The following is a 21,486-nucleotide window of genomic DNA, read 5'->3' as shown; positions in this document are numbered from 1 at the left end:
ATCCTAAGTATTGATAAGGATGCTAAACATCTGGAGCTCTCACACACTGCTATTGAGAATGCAAATGATACAGCCACTATGGAAAACAGTTACACAATTTATTCTAAACATACCCTTAACATAAACCCAGTGAGCTTACTACCAGATATTTACTCAAGAGAAATGAGACCATACATTCACACAAAACCCTGCGTATGAATGTTTATGGCAGGATAGTTCACGATCACCAAAAACTAGCAAAACCTAAATGACCATGAGCCAGGGGACAGACGAACAACTTGATACATCCTGAAGGAATACTACTTAGCAATAAAAAGACCCAACCACTGATTTACACAACAATGTGGATGAATCTCAAATCCACTATGTTAAGTTAAAGAAGTCAGCCTCAAAGACCATATACTATGTGATTCCTATATATGACATTCTGCAAGAAGGCAAAAGCATGGGGAGAGAAAACAGATTGGTGTTTGCCAGGACCTGGGAGTGAGGTAGCAGGATACCAAGTGCCATAAAGGAATGCTTGGGGGTGACAGAACTGTCTTGTATCTTAACTGTGATGTCAGTCTCACAAATGCATTCGTCAAAACTTACAAAACTGTTGTTAAAACAAAACAACTGGCCCCCATATAGACTTAGTTAGGCTAAGCCCCAAATCATCAAAAGTCGAAGTGTTAGTTACTCAGTCGTGTCCGACTATTTGCAACCCCATGGACTGGGGCCCACCAGGCTCCTCTGTCCATGGGATTCTCTAGGCAAGAATGACGGTATGAGCTGCCATTTCCTTCTCCAAGGGATCTTCCTGACCCAGGGATCAAACCTGGTCTCCTGCACTGCAGGCAGATTCTTAACCATTTGAGCCACCAGGGAAGCCCCCCAAATCATCAAACTGAGACTTAATTTCAGTTTTGGCTCTCCCAGAAATGTAATTTTAAACCAATCCTGAATACGTGCTCAGTCATATCTGACTCTGTGAACCCATGGATCACCAGGCTCCTCTGTACATGGCATTGTCCAGGTAAGAACACTAGAGTGTACTGCCATCTCCTCTTCCAAGGGATCTTTCCTATGCAGGGATCCAACGCATGTCCCCTGAGTAGGCTGCACTGGTAGGAAAATTCTTTGCCACTGCAGCCACCTGGGGAAGCCCCTTAAATCAATCACAAATTGTCTGATCAGCACAAGCTAGGCACTCAGCCTGATAAGACCCCTGTTATTCCCTGAAGAAAAGTGACTCTGCAATAACCAACCTGCTTTTCTGTCTAGTGTGACTTTCTTGTTACCATTCCTTTCTACCTACAAAAGTCTTTCATTTTCTACAGTTCCTCACAGATCCTTTCCATCTTCTAAGTGAGACAAAGTCAATAAAATCTTTAAAAGTCACTCAGTTGAATTTTGTTTTTTAACACTGTTTATTATAACATGTATATTTTACTGCATGTTAGAGCTCTAGGGAATATAAATTAGAATTAAAAAGTCTTCACAATCAAAGTGAAAATAGTTTTGAAAATTGTTTGCTGAATTATTTGATATGCTTGTGTTTTGACTTTCCAAACAGCTTTACTTAATTACTTTGAAATAAAAGTTAGGTTAAAATTTCATGCTATTACAATACATACAAAGTCCTACCAATATAAATGGACTAGAAAAAAATCTCAGTATTTTTTGGCTTCAATTTTTTAAAGTTTTTAAAATAATTTTAAAGAAACTGTTTTGGTTAGGTTCTTCTGAGGCTTCAAAGAAATTCATTTCTATGAATATGCTGTTTTATAACAGGGACTCCTGGGGTAAACTAATCCTTAAGTATTCAAATTGCTAATTCAAGGATAAAACTGTATTTATAGAACTGTTAATGCTAAAATTTACATGTAAAATAGGCTCAAAAATGGGATATCCTGTTTTGGAATCCAGAGTCAAAAGAGAGCAGACTCTACACTCTCTGGCCCATCTAATCCTCAAGACAGTGACTTTTGGCACTGGCTCAAACACTGGCATAGCTTATTAAAATGCAGATCCCTCTAATACACCCATTATTTACATAATCAGAATCTTGGGGATGGGTCCCAAGAATCTGTCCATTAACAAACTCCTCAAGAAATTCTTATGCACCTAAGCACTTGAGAACTCTTGAACCACATCAAAGTACTACTGCCTAGATAGGGGAATTTTCCAATATCCCCAAAGCTGGTTGAAAAGACAAGGAATTTTGTTGCTGCAAGCAATTATGCTCTTTTAAATTTAAATCCACTCAGAAAAACAGGTTGTTAGGCTAGTAAATATAAATCTACCTATCTTATAAGGAAATACACACATAGACACGTTTTTAAAATGTTTCCTTTTCATAAATGTGAAATGTTTGTTGAAAGATAAATTATATACATTTTTTATATGTTTACAACCTTCAAGTTTCTCAATCACAGACTTGAGATCTTTGTGCCCCTTTGCTTTCAAACCTCTTAACCTAGGCTTTATGTCTTCATGGGGAGTAGAGAGAAGATGTGAAAGTAATTTGAGTTTCAGCTTTTTTCTTCTTCTAACATCACATTTGTCCAGCCTAAGAATCTTGATCTTAAGCACAAGATGGTTTAGAAATTATTTTAATGATAAAAGATATACATTCCAAGTTGTCATAGAACTTGTGCAGTATCTTGAAACATCTTTAAAAACACCTGTAAGTTAGATAATCACTCCTATTTTTTCCTACAAAACGAGTAGTAAGGAAAAACTTGAAATTGACCTAAATATAAATTTTACCTAATTTCCCCTGGAAATAGCTATATTTTGAATATTTTATGAGTTCATTACTAAGAGAACTGCAGAGAAGTTAAAATAATGGTGGCTTGGTCTTCTTTTCATATTTTCATGGACTACAATTCCCAGAAACAATAAATCTTGTCCATGCATACACCACAACTAACCATTTTAGTGGAACCTGGTCAAATAAAACCACAGGTTACTCCTATGAACCACTCCTATGAACCACTAACTGATCGGGCCCACGTGGGGTCTCACTGATAAGATGTCTCATTATGTTGACCTTGCAAACTAAGAATAAAATCACAGTGATCCTTGAGTTTGACCAAATTGCTCAAATGACATTCTGTTTTCCCACTGGTGTGCCTATCTTCTCAAAGCTGTGAGACCACCAGATTCCAGACCTCCGGCTGCAGGACTCAACTACAAGCTAAAAATTAACCATCCCTTCAGAGAACTTTTCATTGGTGGGGTATAAGAAGGACCCCATAAGAAAGGAAGGACAATGGTTCTCCTTAAGGGCCAGTCACCCTGGCCCTTAGAAAGAAGACAAAAGAAAATAAAAGCTAAAAAATGTTTACTATCCATTTAAGGGTAAAATTCAAGAGATAAAATTTTATTTTCAAGATCACTGTAAATACTAGAAATTATTATGCATTTTGATTTGGGAAGCAAGAGAACCAGATCTAGTCTAGCTTTGACATACTCTTGCCATATAATCACTGAAAGTCACTTTAACTTCTTTGAGTCTCATTTTTAATAATAGTTACTAAAAGTGCTGAAACTTAGCAAGAACAAAGACAGCACACCAAACTGTATTAGTAATTACTGTATTTGTCACCTCCACAAACCGACAACAAAAATGAAAAACCCACACTTTTAAATGACATCCTTCCAGTATCAACACAACATTTTAAACTGCATAATACAACACAGCAACATTTGGAAGATCTGTATAATTAAATGAATTAGTATTTTCCAAACTAGCAAAATGCATGATGTTACAAAACCATGCATGGGTGAAAGATCAACTGCAAGACACACCAGTGGATTTCAGTATAAGAAGTGTTTACGGATATGGTTTCAGATTCTACACTGTACCAAAGATGAACTTCTATAATCATCTGGAAAGGGTTATTAATATTTACTTCCATTCAGTTCAGTTCAGTCACTCAGTCGTGTCCGACTCTTTCCGACCGCGTGAATCGCAGCACACCAGGCCTCCCTGTCCATCACCAACTCCTGGATTTACCCAAACTCAAATGCATCGAGTTGGTGATGCCATCCAGCCATCTCATCCTTTGTCGTCCCCTTCTCCTCCTGCCCCCATCCCTCCCAGCATCAGGGTCTTTTCCAATGAGTCGACTCTTTGCATGAGGTGGCCAAAGTATTGGAGTTTCAGCCTCAGCTTCAATCCTTCCAATGAACACCCAGGACTGGTCTCCTTTAGGATGGACTGGTTGGATCTCCTTGCAGTCCAAGGGACTCTCAAGAGTTTTCTCCAACACCACACTTCAAAAGCATCAATTCTTCGGCGCTCAGCTTTCTTCACAATCCAACTCTCACATCCATACATGACCACTGGAAAAACCACAGCCTCGACTAGACAGACCTTTGGTGGCAAAGTAATATCTCTGCTTTTTAATATGCTATCTAGGTTGGTCATAACTTTCCTTCCAAGGAGTAAGCATCTTTTAATTTCATGGCTGCAATACCATCTGCACTGATTTTGGAGACCAAAAAAATAAAGTCTGACACTCTTTCCCCATCTATTTGCCATGAAGTGATGGGACCAGATACCATGATCTTAGTTTTCTGAATGTTGAGCTTTAAGCCAACTTTTTCATTCACCTCTTTTACTTTCATTGATATTTACTTACACTATTTTAAAAATGTACTGCTTCATTTTCCTTCTACTAGTCAGACACTAATGAAATTCATAAATATATAAAACAATGCCACTTGTCTCACTAATATTTTTGTTTCAAAAGTTATTTTTCATAAAAAATTATTAGTGTTAAATGTGGTGACCCAAGGACAAAATAGCAGATAAAACCAAGAAGGGTCTTGGAATGCAGGAACGGAAAAACCAGACCCTTTTCATCCTTCCCTCCCCCATGTTGTAATTATTAAGAGATTTCAGGTCCTTCTGAGCAGTATAACCTGTCTCCCCTCCTAACCCACAGAGGCTTCCCCTTCTTCCCGCACCCAGTATATATGCCTCATCCAATCAGCAAATAACCCGCAAGACCCCTAGCCCACTCCCTGAACCACGGGTATAAAAGTGGACTAAGGACCACTGTTCACCATTCTCCCTTGAGCTGGCCTGCTATTCTAACAGTGTCTCCCATTCTAATGAACTTTATTTCCCTCTCATTCTGTCTCATGTCTGGAAATTCTTTTCCAACCTGCACTAGGAACATGACATTAACCTTTAATGGTTGCTTATATTCACATTCTTTATAAAATAATTATTTTCAAGTCTCAGTTTTCATATCTAAAACAATAAATATCATTATATCTAATAAATACCATTAGATATAATGCATAAAAGCTGACATAAATCAAGCTATCTGGGTCCTCAGTAATTTTTAACAATATAAAGAAAGAGGTCCTGAGAACAAAAGCTTTGAGAACCACTGATCTAGACAATAAACATCAACTGGAAAAGAACTGATCTGATATTTTTAGTATTTCTGGAATAGACTTTCTGCCACAACTTTTCTGGTATTGCCTTCATTTCCTGGTCTTATTATTACACTTTAACCTTTATGATAATTCAGCTCCACTTACAATACTCTCACATGAGATGACTAGGTACTTTCGTAAACAGTGAGCTGTGCTACTCCACCCTTCGTGGACAAATAATAGAAACTCACAATGACGATCAACACTATCCCCAAGAAAAAGAAATGCAAAAAGGCAAAATGGTTGCCTAAGGAGGCCTCACAAATAACAGAGAAAAGAGAAGCTAAAGGCAAAGAAGAAAAGGAAAGATATACCCATTTGAATGCAGAGTTCCAAAGAATAGCAAGGAGAGATAAGAATGCCTTCTTCAGTGATCGATGCAAATAGAGAAAAACAACAGAATGGGAAAGACTAGAGATCTCTTCAAGAAAATTAGAGATACCAAGGGAAGATTTCATGCAAAGATGGGCTTGACAAAGGACAGAAATGGTATGGACCTAACAGAAGCAGAAGATATTAAGAAGAGATGGCAAGAATACACAGAAGAACTATACAAAAAAGATCTTCATGACCCAGATAACCACAATGGCGTGATCACTCACCTAGAGCCAGACATCCTGGAATGTGTGGTCAAGTGGGCCTTAGGAAGCACCACTACGAACAGAGCTGTTGGAGGTGATGGGATTCCGTTGAGCTATTTCAAATCCTAAAAGATGATGCTGTGAAAGTGCTACACTCAATATGTCAACAAATTTGGAAAACTCTGCAGTGGCCACAGGACTGGAAAGGGGCAGTTTTCATTCCAATCCTAAAGAAAGGCAATGCCAAAGAATGCTCAAACTACCACACAATCGCACTCACCTCACACACTAGTAAAGTAATGCTCAAAATTCTCCAAGCCAGACTTCAACAGTACATGAACCGTGAACTTTCAGATGTTCAAGCTGGTTTTAGAAAAGGCAGGGGAACCAGAGATCAAATTGGGAACATCCAGGGGTCATCGAGAAAGCAAGAGAGTTCCAGAAAAATATCTACTTCTGCTTTATTGATTATGCCAAAGCCTTTGACTGTGTGGATCACAACAAACTGGAAAATTCTTCAAGAGATGGGAATACCAGACCACCTGATCTGCCTCCTGAGAAATATGTATGCAGGTCAGGAAGCAACAGTTCGAACTGGACATTGAACAATAGACTGGTTCCAAATAGGAAAGGAAGTACGTCAAGGCTGTATACTGTCACCCTGCTTATTTAACTTATATGCAGAGTACATCATGAGAAATGGCCGGCTGGATGAAGCACACGCTGGAATCGAGATTGCCAGGAGAAAGATCAAGAATCTCAGATATGCTGATGACACCATCCTTATGGCAGAAAGCAAAGAAGAACTAAAGAGCCTCTTGATGAAAGTGCAAAAGGGGAGTGAAAAAGCTGGCTTAAAACTCAACATTCAGAAAACGAAGATCATGGCATCCGGTCCCATCACTTCATGGCAAATAGATGGGCAGACAATGGAAACAGTGAGAGACTTTATTTTTTTAGGGATTCAAAATCACTGTAGATGGTGACTGCAGCCATGAAATTAAAAGACGCTTGCTCTTTGGAAGAAAATCTATGACCAACCTAGACAGCATATTAAAAGGCAGAGACATTACTTTGCCAACAAAGGTCCGTCTTCAAAGCTATTGTTTTTCCAGTAGTCACGTACAGATGTAAGAATTGGACTATGAAGAAAGCTGAGCACCAAAGAATTGATGCTTTTGAACTGTGCTGTTGGAGAAGACTTGAGAATCCCTTGGACTGCAAGAAGATCTAACCTGTCCATACTAAAGGAAATCAGTCCTGCTTATTCATTGGAAGAACTAATGCTGAAGCTAAAACTCCAATACTTTGGCTTCCTGATGCGAAGAACTGACTCATTGGAAAAGACTCTGATGCTGGGAAAGATAAAAAGCAGGAGGAGAAGGGGATGACAGAGGATGACATGCTTGGATGGCATCACCGACACAATGGACCTGAGTTTGAGTAGGCTCCAGGAGTTGGTAATGGACAGGGAAGCCTGGCATGCTGCAGTCCATGGGGTCACAAGGAGTCGGACCCGACTGAGCATCTGAACTGAACCGAACCCTGACAGAGATCTATAAAGTGAAAGTTCCTATAGTGGCTCTAAGTAATCTGTGCTGACATAAAAAGAACCTGAAACCATATTAAGGAATTACATCAGGTGCTACTTAAGAAATGTTTTTAAGGAAACAATGTCTACAGATTTCAAGAACTTGTAATAGAAGAAGTTTAATTCTCTTCACAGTTAATGTATTTGAAATAAGTGAAGATATTTTATTACTTCCTGTTGCAGTGGATTTGACTTAGAATAATTCTTAAAAGAGTACAAAATCTTCACCTCCGGCCAACAGTAGTTTAGAAAAAAGAGATAATGGAAATTACTTCTCAAAACTATTACTTGGAGCAGGCAATTTAAAATCAAAGCTTGCTGTATCAATCAATATTAATGTCAAAAAGTAGGCTTTTTGCACAGGTGCACAAGTGATGACAGTACTAAAAGCTCTCCTTAATAAGGAGAACTAAAACTTAATGGCTTTAGTCTAATGGACTAAAGACCTGGGCAGTAATAAACCCAGGGTTTACAGTCACTGTACTATGATATGACGTAGAATGGCCTGTGACTAAAATTCCACTCTAGGACATTTTAATACTCTTGGAATGTGGTGACACAACTCTCAAATTACTGATTAACCAAACTATTATAAGAGCCTCAAACTATTATAAGCAATGCTGGAGCTGACGAGCTAAAACAAAGAGGTTAAGCTCACACTCTGTATGTGTGTGTGTACATACATAAATACTACATATATGTCTGTGTATATATATATATATATAAACACACACACATATATACATATGTATATAATTCCTTGTCATACACTGGTATATATGGAGGGATTGATCATCTTGTTGTTCACTCGTTAAGTTGTGTCTGACTCTTTGCAACCCCATGAACTGCAGCACACCAGACTTTCCTGTCACCATCTTCCAGACGTTGCTCCAGCTCATGTCCATTGAGTCGGTGATGCTATTCAACCATCTCACCCTCTGTTGCCCCCTTCTCCTGCCTTCAGTCTTTCTCAGTATCAAGGTTTTTTCCAATGAGTCGGTTCTTCGCACCAGGTAGCCAAATACTGGAGTTTCAGTTTCAGCATCATTCCTTCCAATGAATACTCAGGGTTGATTTCCTTTAGGATTGACTGGCTTGATCTCCTTGCTGTCCAAGGGACTCTCAAGAGTCTTCTCCAGCACCATAATTCGAAAGCATCAATTCTTCGGCACTCAGCCTTCTTTACAGTCTGTCACATACATACATGAAGCTTTGACTACAGAGACCTTTGTTGGCAAAGTGATATCTCTGCTTTTCAGTAAGCTCTCTAGGTTTGTCACAGCTTTTCTTCCAAGGAGCATGCACCTTTTAATTTCATGGCTGCAGTCAACATCTGCAGTGATTTTGGAGCCCAAGAAAATAAAATCTCCCACTGTTTCCATTTTTTCCCCTTCTATTTGCCATGAAGTGATGGGACCAGATGCCATGATCTTAGCTTTCTGAATGTTGAGTTTTAAGCCAGCTTTTTCACTCTCCTCTTTTACCCTCATCAAGAGGCTCTTTAGATCCTCTTCACTGTCTGCCATTAGAATGATACCATCTGCATATCTCCCAGCAATCTTGATTCTTGCTTGTTATTTTCATCCAGCCCAGCATTTCACATGATGTACTCTGCATATAAGTTAAATAAGCAGGCTGACAATATACAGACTTGACATAATACTTTCCCAATTTTGAACCAGTCTGTTGTTTCATATCTGGTTCTGTTACTTCTTAATCTGCATATAGGTTTCTCAGGAGGCAGGTTAGGTGGTCTGATATTCTTATCTCTTTACGAATTTTCCACAGTTTGCTGTGATCTGCAGTCAGAGGCTTTGGTGTAGTCAATGAAGCAGAAGTAGAAGATCATCTCGTAGCATATAACAATGTTTATTTTTATTAAAAAATCAAAGAAATACTAATCAACACACTTTTTAAGGCTAGAAATCCAACAACTAAACCGAAATCCTATCTTGTTTTCTCTTCATTAAATGTATATGCAAAGCAGATCTTTTGACAGGCAAAATAGAGCAAATGAATGAACAAATGGCTACTTATGTAGACTCCAAAACAAGACATATAGACAGTTCGTAAGTATCTGCATGTCAATCAAAGAGAACAGGGGGTTCTTGTCCATTTTCCCTCCATTCCCTGGTGCCTTCCTCATAGTGTTTCCAGTAAACACTGTTTACAGCTGCTGCTGCTGCGTCACTTCAGTCGTGTCTGACTCTGTGCAACCCCATAGACAGCAGTCCACAAGGCTCCTCCGTCCCTGGGATTCTCCAGGCAAGAACACTGGTGTGGGTTGCCATTTCCTTCTCCAATGCATGAAAGTGAAAAGTGAAAGTGAAGTCGCTCAGTCCTGTCAGACTCTTTGCAACCCCATGAACTGCAGCCTACCAGGCTCCTCCGTCCACGGGATTTTCCAGGCAAGAGTACTGGAGTGGGGTGCTATTGCCTTCTCCAATGCATGAAAGTGAAGTCGCTCAGTCGTGTCCAACTCTGTGCAACCCCATAGACAGCAGCCTGCCAGGCTCCTCCGTCCACGGGATTTTCCAGGCAAGAGTACTGGAGTGGGGTGCCATTTTCTTCTCCGCTGTTTACAGCACCCACTACCTTTTCCAGATTTATCTCTCCTGTTTTCATTTTATTACTCCTCAGCAGTCTTAACTTGCATCCTTTGGGTCTCTGTCTTTTACTTACACCTACACCTGCAATCTTTCGATGAGTTCCATCTGTGGGCCCATTTCCCCTAACAGGTTGGGAATTTCTTAGTATCAGAGAGTCATTTTGGTATTTTCTATAATACATAACACAGTGTCTTATACAGTGAAGTTGCTATTCAAAATAACTGCAAACTGAACCAAATTTCTTGTCTGTTATCCTAGCAATCCCACTTCTTTGTCAGAAAAGAACTATGCTTGCAGTAATATCCTTCATCATTACCATGGACTCTTCCTCAAGAGAATTTTGTTTCTAACACACACAAATGTGTGTGTGCTCAGTTGCTCAACTGTATCCAACTCTTTGCAACCTCACAGACTGCCAGACTCCTCTGTCCATGGGATTTCCCAGGCAAGAATCCTGGAGTGGGTCTTGCCGTTTCCTTCTCCAGGGGATTTTCCAAACAAAGGGATCAAACCCACATCTCCTGTGTCTCCTGCATGGGCAGGTGGATTCTTTACCACTGAGCCACCGGGGAAGCCCCAAAGTAACTACAAATTTTACTAAATTATCTTTCAAATCCATGGCAGGTTTATTGGCTTTTGGAGGTTAAATAAGGAAAATCTGATTATACAATCAGATTGTGGCTCCTGGGCTCTAGAGCACTTGGGCTTCAGTTGTTGAGGCACCTGGACTCGGCAGCTGCAGTTCCCAGGCTTTAAAGCACAGGTTCAGTAGCTGTGGCGCAAGGGCTTAGTTGCTCCGCAGTATGTGGGGATCCTCCCCAACCAGGGATCGAACCTGTGTCTCCTGCATTGGCAGGTGGATTCTTTACCGCTGAGCCACCAAGGAAGCCCCTGGATCTATTTCTTCCTTGCATGCATTATACCTTTATGCCAATGATGGCTCAGAGACTTGTCAAAGGTTTATTTTAATAACAGAAGCTATGCTTCTGGAATAGAAAGAACTGATAAATGTGCTCAGTTTTACAATACATCAAGAGAGGCAAGGCAAAATGTTTTAAAACTTGTGGATTGTAGAATCAGCCACCTAAATAATGGATCTTCACTCAGATACTATAAATTCAGATTATATGGAGGAATAAGGGCTCAGTTTGGACTGACCACTGCATACTGCAAACATTATTTTTCAGATACCTCATAGTGAACTAAATAATATGCTCAGTTCCTAAGTGCTGAAAGCAAGTACAACTTGGGATACTTACAAATGGAATCTATCTATCTAAAATATGCTTATAACTGGTTAAAGGAGATTCATGTTATGGTGTTTGTTCAATGAAAAAATGCAAGTAATAAATGCCAGCTGATGGACAAATATAATAATTCAGCACCAAAGAATGAGTGCTAGGTACTGTCATGATTTAACCATTAGCTAGTGGATATACCTGGTGCTTTCTTTTTGCATTAATTTGCTTTCTTTGGAAAATGAGGGCAGTGGTACTCTTTAAGAGTACAATACTTCTTCCCTTTGAAAATAAAGAAGTTAATACTGTATAGCACAGGGAACTCTACTTAGTGTTAAGTGGCAGCCTGGAACAGACAGGAATTTGGGAGAGAACAGATACATTTATATGTATGGCTGAGTCCTTTTACTGTCCACCTGAAACTATTACAACACTGTTAACTGGCTTGTCTCCAATATAACATCAAACAGTAAACATATAAAACTTAGCTCCCTGCTACTGGAGACCCAACTCTTCCCCCACAAGGGCCTTGAAATATTTATGTGAAGTAAACCTTTTGAAAACACTATTTTATTCGTCCAGAGCAAGGGAATAATAGAGGTGAGACAGAGGACAATGCATTTATTTAATGCAATGAAGTATGAAGAAATAAGGGTTGTACCAAGGCAGTCTGTGGAGAGAAAAATTAAGAGGCAATACACTTCAAAATTATCATGTAAGGAGTACAATTGCTGAATGTGAGGACCAGGAAGAGTGACTCTGTAGCAGTGTTTTTAGGCATAAAGTACTCACATGTCCTGAAACTACTTGTCCAGACATCCCCACAGCAATGTGGTTCTAAGATATGTTATACCAGTTCTCCTCTTTACTTGAAGTATTTTTAGGATGAAACCTACTTTCAATCAACACTCCTCTTATGGCCTATAAGTTCTTGACTCCCCTCTCTTCATTCAGGACAGTTCCACTTTGGCCTATCATATTCTACAGACTCTGGGGTAAGCTTTTGTTTTATTCAAAAATTCTACAGCTGAAAAGTTTGAAAATCACTGAACTAAAATACACATGAGGTTTCAGTGGCTCGACCCTGTGAGTATCCATCTATTTTGTATACAACAACCAAGACACTATTGACATGTCAGGCTGGATGTATCTTTGTTATCGGGCTGTCCTGTACACTGTAGGATGCTAAGCCTATACCTGGCCTCAGTAGCATCCCTCACAGATGGTCTGGTCATGACAACCAAAAATATCTCCAGACCTCGCCAAAAGTTCCCTGGGAGGCAAAACCCTCCCCTCCCAGACTCTAATCTGTTTGTGGCCTGTTGCTATTTTATACTAGCTTCTCCTTTCTCTTCTAATACCATGACAATGTTAAACGTGAGCTAATACTACATAAACTGGTGATTTGTTTTTTAATGGGTAGAAAGAGAAAAGAAAGCAGGCTAGATAGAGATTTTAACACAAATGTGGGTATTAGCGGGCCACATTTTGAAATTAACAGGAGAAAAAGGTTGCTTGGTTACCTGAAACACAAGGCATAAGAAGTTTCTAGGTAACAGCATACGCATTTCAGGACCTCAAAGTAAAATCTATTGTCTATAGATACATGTTATTTCAAAAAAAAAAAAAAAGCAGGGCTATATATGTTGGACTCAGAAGTTGGAAATTTCCATAAACAACACAGATGACTTCTATTAAATTTAATATTAAGCTCTGGTGAAGAGGGAAAAAGGACTTTTTAAGTGAATAATAAAATACTGAGAATTCACTATGGGAGAGTAAAAACATGGGGCTTTGAAATAGGACAATTTGCATTTGAATCTTAACTCCATCTGCTTTACTTTCTTATCTTGGGTAGACATTTAATCCCTCTGAGCCCAGAATAAAAAAAAGAAAGGAGTATATGTAAGAGTTCATTTCCTTACATTGCTTGAGAAAAGGCAGTTTTTAATCATCCGTATTTCTAGTACCTGGAAAATAATATAAATGTCTATAAATGAGTTTTAAGTGAAGAATATCAAGACTCTACAAATTACTTTACATTTTTAAGATTTCTTGCCTTTCCAGTAACTTTTAGCTCTACATCTAAAATTATTTACAGTGTTCATGAATGGCTTGGGACTGACCAGGAATGGTAACAAATGGTTTTAATTTATCTTTGGGTTTTTATTTTCCAAAAGTTAAAAACGGGGCACTTGAAAAACGAGGGGGTTTTTTTGTTTGTTTTTTCCTGGCCTTGCCTTGCAGCTCGCAAGATCTTAATTCCTTAACCAGGGATTGAATCCATGCCCTGGGCAGTGAAAGTGCACAATTCTAACCAATGGACCAGCAGGGAATTCCTCTTGAAAAATGAGGTTTTATACAAGAAAGATTTAGTCCTGTTCTGAACCACAATTCTTACATCTAATAGTAATCTTAATGATTATACTATTCAGGTGTCAAGGGAGAAGTCTGTCGCAGCACCACAACAGCCCTCCACCAGGGAGTAGCAATTTCTTGCTTTAAAATCAAAAGATATGAGGCAAAATGATAGGGAAATCTTGGTATAACTACGCTGACTTCTGATTAAGGGGCAGAGTGTAAAACAAGGATGGCAGTTCATCTTATTGCTTTTACAGAGATAAGAAGCTATAAAAAACTAAACATTATCTTTATAAGCCTTTCACTTTATTTCTATAAAGACCTAAAGCTTTGTATACTCAATGACATTTAAAATTATCCTATCAAAGGGCAGTATTGTATCAGTATCCCATTGTTCACACATTACTAATAAGTGACAGGCATTTTATCCCCTTCCCCTCACAGCCATCCTCCCATCTCTCTAGCAAATGCACAGTTTTCAACTCTTTCCTCTTTTAACTCAAGTTCAGACATCTATTCAGATGGTCCAGGGTTGTTTCCAGTAACTGGGAGAAACCGTCATAAAGAAAATGCTTATACAAATCCTGCAGCACATCACCTTACTGAAGGTGAAAGAGAAACAGGAAAATATTTTCTGCCACTTACAAACACCACACAATTTTTGCTTCCCATGAATGAAACAAAGAAGTTTGAGGAGTTTAGATATCAAACTCTTTTTTTTTCTTGAATCTAACGTTTGATATCAGATCTCATAGACAATGGATATTTGCTAGATGTGCAGAGTTTTTGATGATTCACACGCCAAACAAATGGGAGAAAATGCTTTAATTTTCCCAATATTCAGAATATTACTTCATTCTAAAAGAATTGTTACTTATAAACAGCACTTTCTCCTCCTACATTTTATGTTCTGCTGAACGTTTCTTCATGTACCTCATTGGGTTACATAATCTGTGGTATGAGACAGACAAGCGAAACAATGCTCAACATTTTAACTGAATGTAATATTCAGGGTGCTGGAAAAGGAATCTTTACACAAAGACACATCTAGTGTCAAAGTAAACTTCCTATACAAATCTTAACAAAGGACAAATTTAATTTATAAGTGATTAGATTGAATAAAACATTAAAAATTTCAAATAAATTATGCTACTTTAATCATCTTTTTATCAATGGATTTAAATCCTTATAATATTGGTCAAGTCTTGATATGCAGAGACAACAAAGTATACATAGGTGATTTATACTCTTCAGAACACTCTCAGTCTGGGTTTGGAGTTTGAAAGCTAGGCTTTCTAAAATGCCTAATGTAATCTAGAATTCTAATGTCATCTGAAATTCATGATACTCTAGGCCAGGCAAGTGGACTTCCTAGATAACATGTTCAGACCTTGTCTTAACTAGCAGTTTCTTAGTCTCTCAGGAGCTCTATCACTGTTTCGAATTAGTTTGGGCTTCTTTATTCCTAGAGGTCTTCCTTCCGGCTTAAAGTCTTGTTACCTGTACTTTGGTATTTGTACAGCATTGTATCTCCTTTATTCTGCACTCACTGTTAGCTACTCTATGGCTGACTTCATCTGCTTCACGGTGATACAGAACAGCAGCTCCTCTCTAGCTCTCATCTCGAAGGCCTCTGAGTCACATAGTACCAGTACTAGCAGCATCACCATGAGCTGCCCTAACTTCAGTGACTCCAAGACAGGACGGAGTTGCTGACCTTTGGGTCCATGTGTCTACATTCAATCATTCTTAGGTTGCTGTAAGTTCTCCAGAATTAAACATAAACTTGCTGCTAATACTGTTTCCTTTTACTTTTATTTTTAACTGAGTCTTTATATTTGAATAAAATATTTGTTTTTCTAGGATTTATAGTATGCAAATTCTTCTGGAGCCATAAAAATATTAAGACCATAAGCAATACACAAAAAGAGTGAAAATTCAAGAGCTATGTATCACTCAGTTCTGAAATTCTACAGCAAGTTATACCATCTGGAAAATGTATAATTGATATGACCTTTCACATGTTGGCACATTCAATGAAGATACACATAAAGGACGCAGCACAAATTAAAGAGATTAAAATACAGATAATGGGTAAGGAACAAATATTTTTCAATGATTTCCTTTGTTATAACGTGACTCTATTACAACTTTATGGCTATATAAATACTTATTACCTATACTTCAAATTCTTTTAGGAAATAGTACTACAAGAGAAAAAAGGAGACTGGTGATGAAATCTCAAAATACCTTTGTATTATAAAAATTTTTTTTTAAAAGACCTGTTGAAAATATTCAAAAAACTACAAATTTCGTGTTAGGTCTATTAACTAAAACTACATGGTTAATTGTGAATCAGCATCTAATTTCAATTGTAGGGGACAGAGTTAATTTATTCATGGAAATCTAGCATTGAATAGTACAAACAGTTGCCAAATTTCCCTAATGCTAATTTGGGCCAATGAGCATAAATTTTAAATTTTCTTTAGATGTGTTTTCTTCGGGGAAGAAATGCTAGAGAGTACAAGAAAAGGCTGGAAAACAGGAGAGAGAAAAACGTAGAGCTATTTTAAAAGGGGTCAGCTATACCTAAAATAAATACTAAAAATTTGCTCTGAAAGAGCAATACAAAAATAAAAATTCTAAAAAGCTGAAGTTAGTCTATCCTTACTTGAGGTTTTTAACCATTCAGTATTAAAAAGAAGCATCTTGAGCAAACTAAATTGCCCAAATTAAAACATTCAAAGCTGCTGTTCTCAAATAAACAAATTACCCCATAGCTTGAGCTAAAAATCCACAAAAAAGTTGACATAAAATTTCAAAATAAATGAACAGCGAAGATTATAACATATTTATTATTTAGACTAACCTTCCAAACTTATTTAATTAACATTTCCTCCCAAAAAGGAAGAGGGAATACATTTAAGGAAGATGTCAGTACTAAATAGCTAGAAGGAAAATAAAGCAACAATGAACAAATGCATTCAAATAGCTCCTATATAAATTATCAAATTAAAATTCATAATTGTCAAAACAATATCACACATACTGATGCTAATTCTTATATTTAAAATGATCAGTATTCTCTTTCAGGCAGCAATTACCCTCCAATATGGCCCTTGCTCAGCTGAGCCAAAGGATGTGAGGAGGCAGCATCAGGATACACATAAAGCTGATAAAAGAGAATCCCAACATTACAGAGGAAGGTAAAGGACAGAAAAATGAGAAACAAAGTCCAGTGTCTTTTCGTGTAGATGCAAAATTTCAAAGGAATGAAATTATAAGTTATCAATCTAGTGATTTACTCATGATACTCAATTTAAGCCATTTCAGTAATCTTCATGGGTCCAATTAAAAGGTTAGATGCTTTTAAAGATCCCCTGTGGTAAAAATTATTTAATTTAGTAAATAAAATAGCAAACATCATTATCTTGTCATTGGGAGATAGAATTTTGTGCAAAATAAAAAACCCTAGTCTCATTTTTGAACAGGATGCTACAAAAATGGTGTATTATTTATTTAGGGAAGAAGGGGGAAAGGAATGATGAATCTACCTTTTCAATCTATTTGCCTCACAAGCCAGGATGCAGCATGTAAGATGAAATTCTAGTTCACATGGAAGAATGGAAATTTTTTCTCTATTTCCCCTAATATTTATCTGGACACAATTTTGAAAATCAGGAAATGAAGTAATATGATACTGATATTACTGGTGAGGTAATTAAGGAACTTAACTTACCATTTTTTGGGCTTTGATAATGGTTTGTACTTGCTGTATTTTACACGCCATTCAAGAACTTCTTTACAACGCTGACATACCCCATCATGAAGTTTTGCATTAATTTTCTTAAAAAGAAACAGAAAAACCGAGAATTTCACTAGTGAGTCAGCATTACAAACCCCAAAAGGCATATGAGAAATTTAAGCTTTTTTTTAAACAGCAACCTAAATTTAACCTGCATAACATTTTACAGTGTACTATGTGTTTTTATGTACATCATCAATTTGGCTCTTTATGAAGGCAAAGATTCTTAGCTCAGGATGTAGCTCAGAATCATCTAGGGAACTTTTTAATTTCCTGGCAGGAGTATTTTAAGCACATCATCCCCACTGATTCTGATGCATATTCATTTTACAATTCAAACTATGTAGTTAAGATATATGCACTTTACTGTATGTAAGCTACATCTCAAAAAAAGTAGAAGAAAATCCAATCATATTTTAAGCCTACTGTTTTGACAACTCAAGTCTTACTACTGAGAAATGAGAAATTAAACAGATTTTAGATAATCCTGAAATGTAGTCTGCAGGGGAGGGCAGAAACTAAGCAACTTGAGAAAGGAGAGCCAGGGAGAAGCAGCTGGAAGCAAGGAGATATTTAATTATTCAATTTAATCTTTCTGTATTCTCATGTAAAGATGTCTTAGGAAAGTTACCTTGATAACCTGGTTTCTTCAAAACAGAAGATAACTACGTGCATATGACTGGTAGAAAACGAGCTTTATGAGGAAAAAAATTTTTTCCTTATAATATTCTTCTCAAACTGTGTTGGGAAATAAGAAGGAAGGAAAACTTTTAAATGTGTCATGTGTTTTCATAACAGCTTTGTAATTTGTAACAAGTTCATTTGACTCAAGACCTAGGCTACATATTTTCACTAAGTACTCAGAATTCTCTAACTTGTTTTGGTTGTGGAAGCCTGGTCTTTGCCTACTGTTGGAATAATGAATAAAGAATAGTTTAAGTTCTCGTTCTCTTTGCTTCTTTTGTTTTTTAAATTTTTTAAAAGGAGGAAAACAAAGCATCTCAAAAGATGCAGGTTCTTTGGAAGGTTATTTGAATACTGAGTTAAAAGCACAATGTTTAGAAATCATCTGAAAGAAAAACTTCTGAACAGCGCTTGATATTTTTTAATGCTCTAAATAAGAGGGTAAAATAATCACAAAACATTTATTCAAAGAGAAAATATTTCAAGGGTATTTTCAGAAAACCATAAATTGAGCTGTGAATACATTATGTTTGAATTTAATTCTGTGGTAAAAAACATATTCTATTACTTATGAATTGTGTAGGGGTTTTCTTTTCTTCCTGATCTAGATGGAGAGTCCCTGGGAAAATAAATCCTGCATGCCATTATATCCCCTCTTTTCTGTGGCTCATTGTTGCCAGAAAGAAGGAAATCTGCCTAATACCAAATTCCTCTTCTTATCAACCTTGGCACCTAGTTATCGCATGTAGGGTTTGCTAAGAAGTACCCAGAACTAAGGTTCACATTTCATCTTTTACTCTCACTGCCCTTTGTTGCCTAGAATATCTTACCAAAAGCACTGCTTATATTTTCCTAACTCCAACAATAATAAAAAAATAAACCAATGATGATCTATGATTAGAGTATGAATGTGATGTAAACTTTCTAGCTAGCATATTCTTAGAATGCACACCATTTCATTACCTGCAATTTTATTATGTACAACACCTTTTACTTGTTAACTGGCGAGCATTATTTGGTTTCTCGCTTGCTTCGTATCCAGTTTCTGACCAGTTCATCTTGATTTACAAAGCTGTGCATAGTTTAGAAACTGGTTTCTTTAGGGTGGATCGACAGATCGACAGTATAACAAAACAGGTCTTTGTGGGAACTTGTCCTGTGAGTGACGTGTGAAGCGGTATAAATGGAGATGTTGTACAGCATCCACATGACCAGCAGGCACTACTACAAAATTAAACTTGATTTTTATGTGTTAAGAAATCATTGAGAAAAGAAATGAATGAATAAATGAGAATGAATAATACTTTCATTTAAAAATGCTACAGAAAGAAAACTGTGTACCTTGTTTTTGCTGTATTTTGGCAAACTAGAAAAAGTGAATTCCAGAGACGTAAGTGAGGAAAGCTTAATCCTAGTTTTAAGGAATCACTCTGCCTGGAGCAAAGGGGGTGGCTGCTGCTGCTGCTGCTGCTGACAACCTTACATTACTCACAACTGTGTTTACAACTAACCCTGCCCATTTTGGCAATTCATTTTAGCATGTCCCTTACGGTAGAAAATAATAGGTTACTAAGGTTAAGATTTAAGCATGTTCAAATATAAAATCAAAACTTAGTTTTCTAAGTACAAAAGCCTTTAAAGATAATTTAGTTTAACAAGCTATTCTCAGATCTTTAAAAGAAAAAAAATCACCAGTGGAAGATTCCACTGGACTTAAGAATCATAGGTAAAAAAAGAAAACCTTCTTTATCAATGAATACTTCTTTTAAAGTTAGAATAAACATCATAAACTTATGTATCAGAGGACACTCCTACGTCATATATATACATAAAGTCCTAAAAACCGTCTTGGCCATTATTAATTCATACAACATATTTTATAGTGTTGTTTTAAACATTCTGCTGTCCAACGATGCATCAGTGGTACTATAAAACATTAATCACCAAAAAGAACTACGTGATGTGAAGACTTCAACTCCCAAGAAGGTAGCAAGAGCAAACTGTAAATATAACATCTGTATCAATATGCTGATGCTGAAGAATATTTTATAAAATATAAAATATCATTTAATAGAAGGGAGGTACTATTGTGTATGAAGGGGAAGAATTCGAATATCATTCAAGAGCAACCAATATAATTTTCATTAGGATTTTTTGCACATCATAATCCTTTCAGAAATGCTATAGATAAAACAATGGCACATTTACTTCCCTTCATTAGTTGGAAAAAAAAGAAATTAAAAAATGAAATTCTCAAGAAAAATGCCAATTCTGACTGCAGCTGAATTTCCATTTCCATGGAACAGAATGACCTCGTTCTCTCCCCTGCCTTACACCAAAATAAGGTATTTTCTGCCAATATAGCTACAACCGTGTTACTCCATATTTAATTATACTTAAAAGTATACATTTTTAAATTTTCTAGTAATACTCCTTTTATTCTAAATTTGGTTAGAGGATAAAGGATCTCTGAAATTAGGAGCAAGATATTATATGACTAATAGTAATAAGTGTGAAAATCAGTATTTGGGGCTGTGACTTCCAAATCATTAGACGTATTTTCTTAAATGCTTTTAATATGGCTAGAATATTGTTGGACATAAAGTATCTTACAAAATAAATATAACCAAAAAATAGATGAGGGAATCAGATTAAGGGAAAAACTAGAGTTGGGAAGGAAAATCACAGAGCAGCCATAAGTACAGCTGAAAAGTACACCTGCTAGGTATAGGCCACAAGTGAGATGTGAGTTCTCTAGTAGCCAAAATAAATGTTCTGCTCACTTACCTGACTCAAGATCTGTAACATGCCAAAAATCCAGTTTATCAGAAGCAGCACATCTTTTCTTATTATTAAAACCTGAAGTTTCATTTTCCCAGAAACGATGCCATACGACATAGTAAACAATGCTCTCAAAAAACATCCTTACACTACAAAGCATTTCACAGAGCTATTTTCTATACTAGTTCTCAAGTAGACAGTGTTACATAGTGCAGTCTAGTAAAAAGTTATTTTCAGGTGAAAGTGAAAGTGAAGTCACTCAGGCATGCCCAACTCTTTGGGACCCCATGGACTATATAGTCCATGGAATTCTCTAGGACAGAATACTGCCATGGGTAGCTGTTCCCTTCTCCAGGGGATCTTCCCAACCCAGGGATTGAACCCAGGTCTCCCA

At 37.2% G+C, this 21,486-nt stretch overlaps 1 protein-coding gene across 1 annotated transcript in view; it reads right to left on the bottom strand.

Annotated features, from left to right (window-relative positions):
- The window catches only part of C8H9orf85 (chromosome 8 C9orf85 homolog), a 62,605-nt gene that overhangs the window by 12,321 nt on the left and 28,798 nt on the right, over nt 1-21,486 (bottom strand). Inside the window, exon 2 of the mRNA XM_052645307.1 lies at nt 17,562-17,668. Coding sequence (XP_052501267.1) covers nt 17,562-17,668 — 107 coding nt within the window. The remainder of the gene's footprint in view (nt 1-17,561; nt 17,669-21,486) is intronic.

Source organism: Budorcas taxicolor, chromosome 8 (assembly GCF_023091745.1).
Source record: "Budorcas taxicolor isolate Tak-1 chromosome 8, Takin1.1, whole genome shotgun sequence".
Classification (NCBI taxonomy): Eukaryota; Metazoa; Chordata; class Mammalia; order Artiodactyla; family Bovidae; genus Budorcas; species Budorcas taxicolor.
Note: the sequence above shows the minus strand (reverse complement) of the source record. Positions and strands in the feature narration are given on the sequence as shown.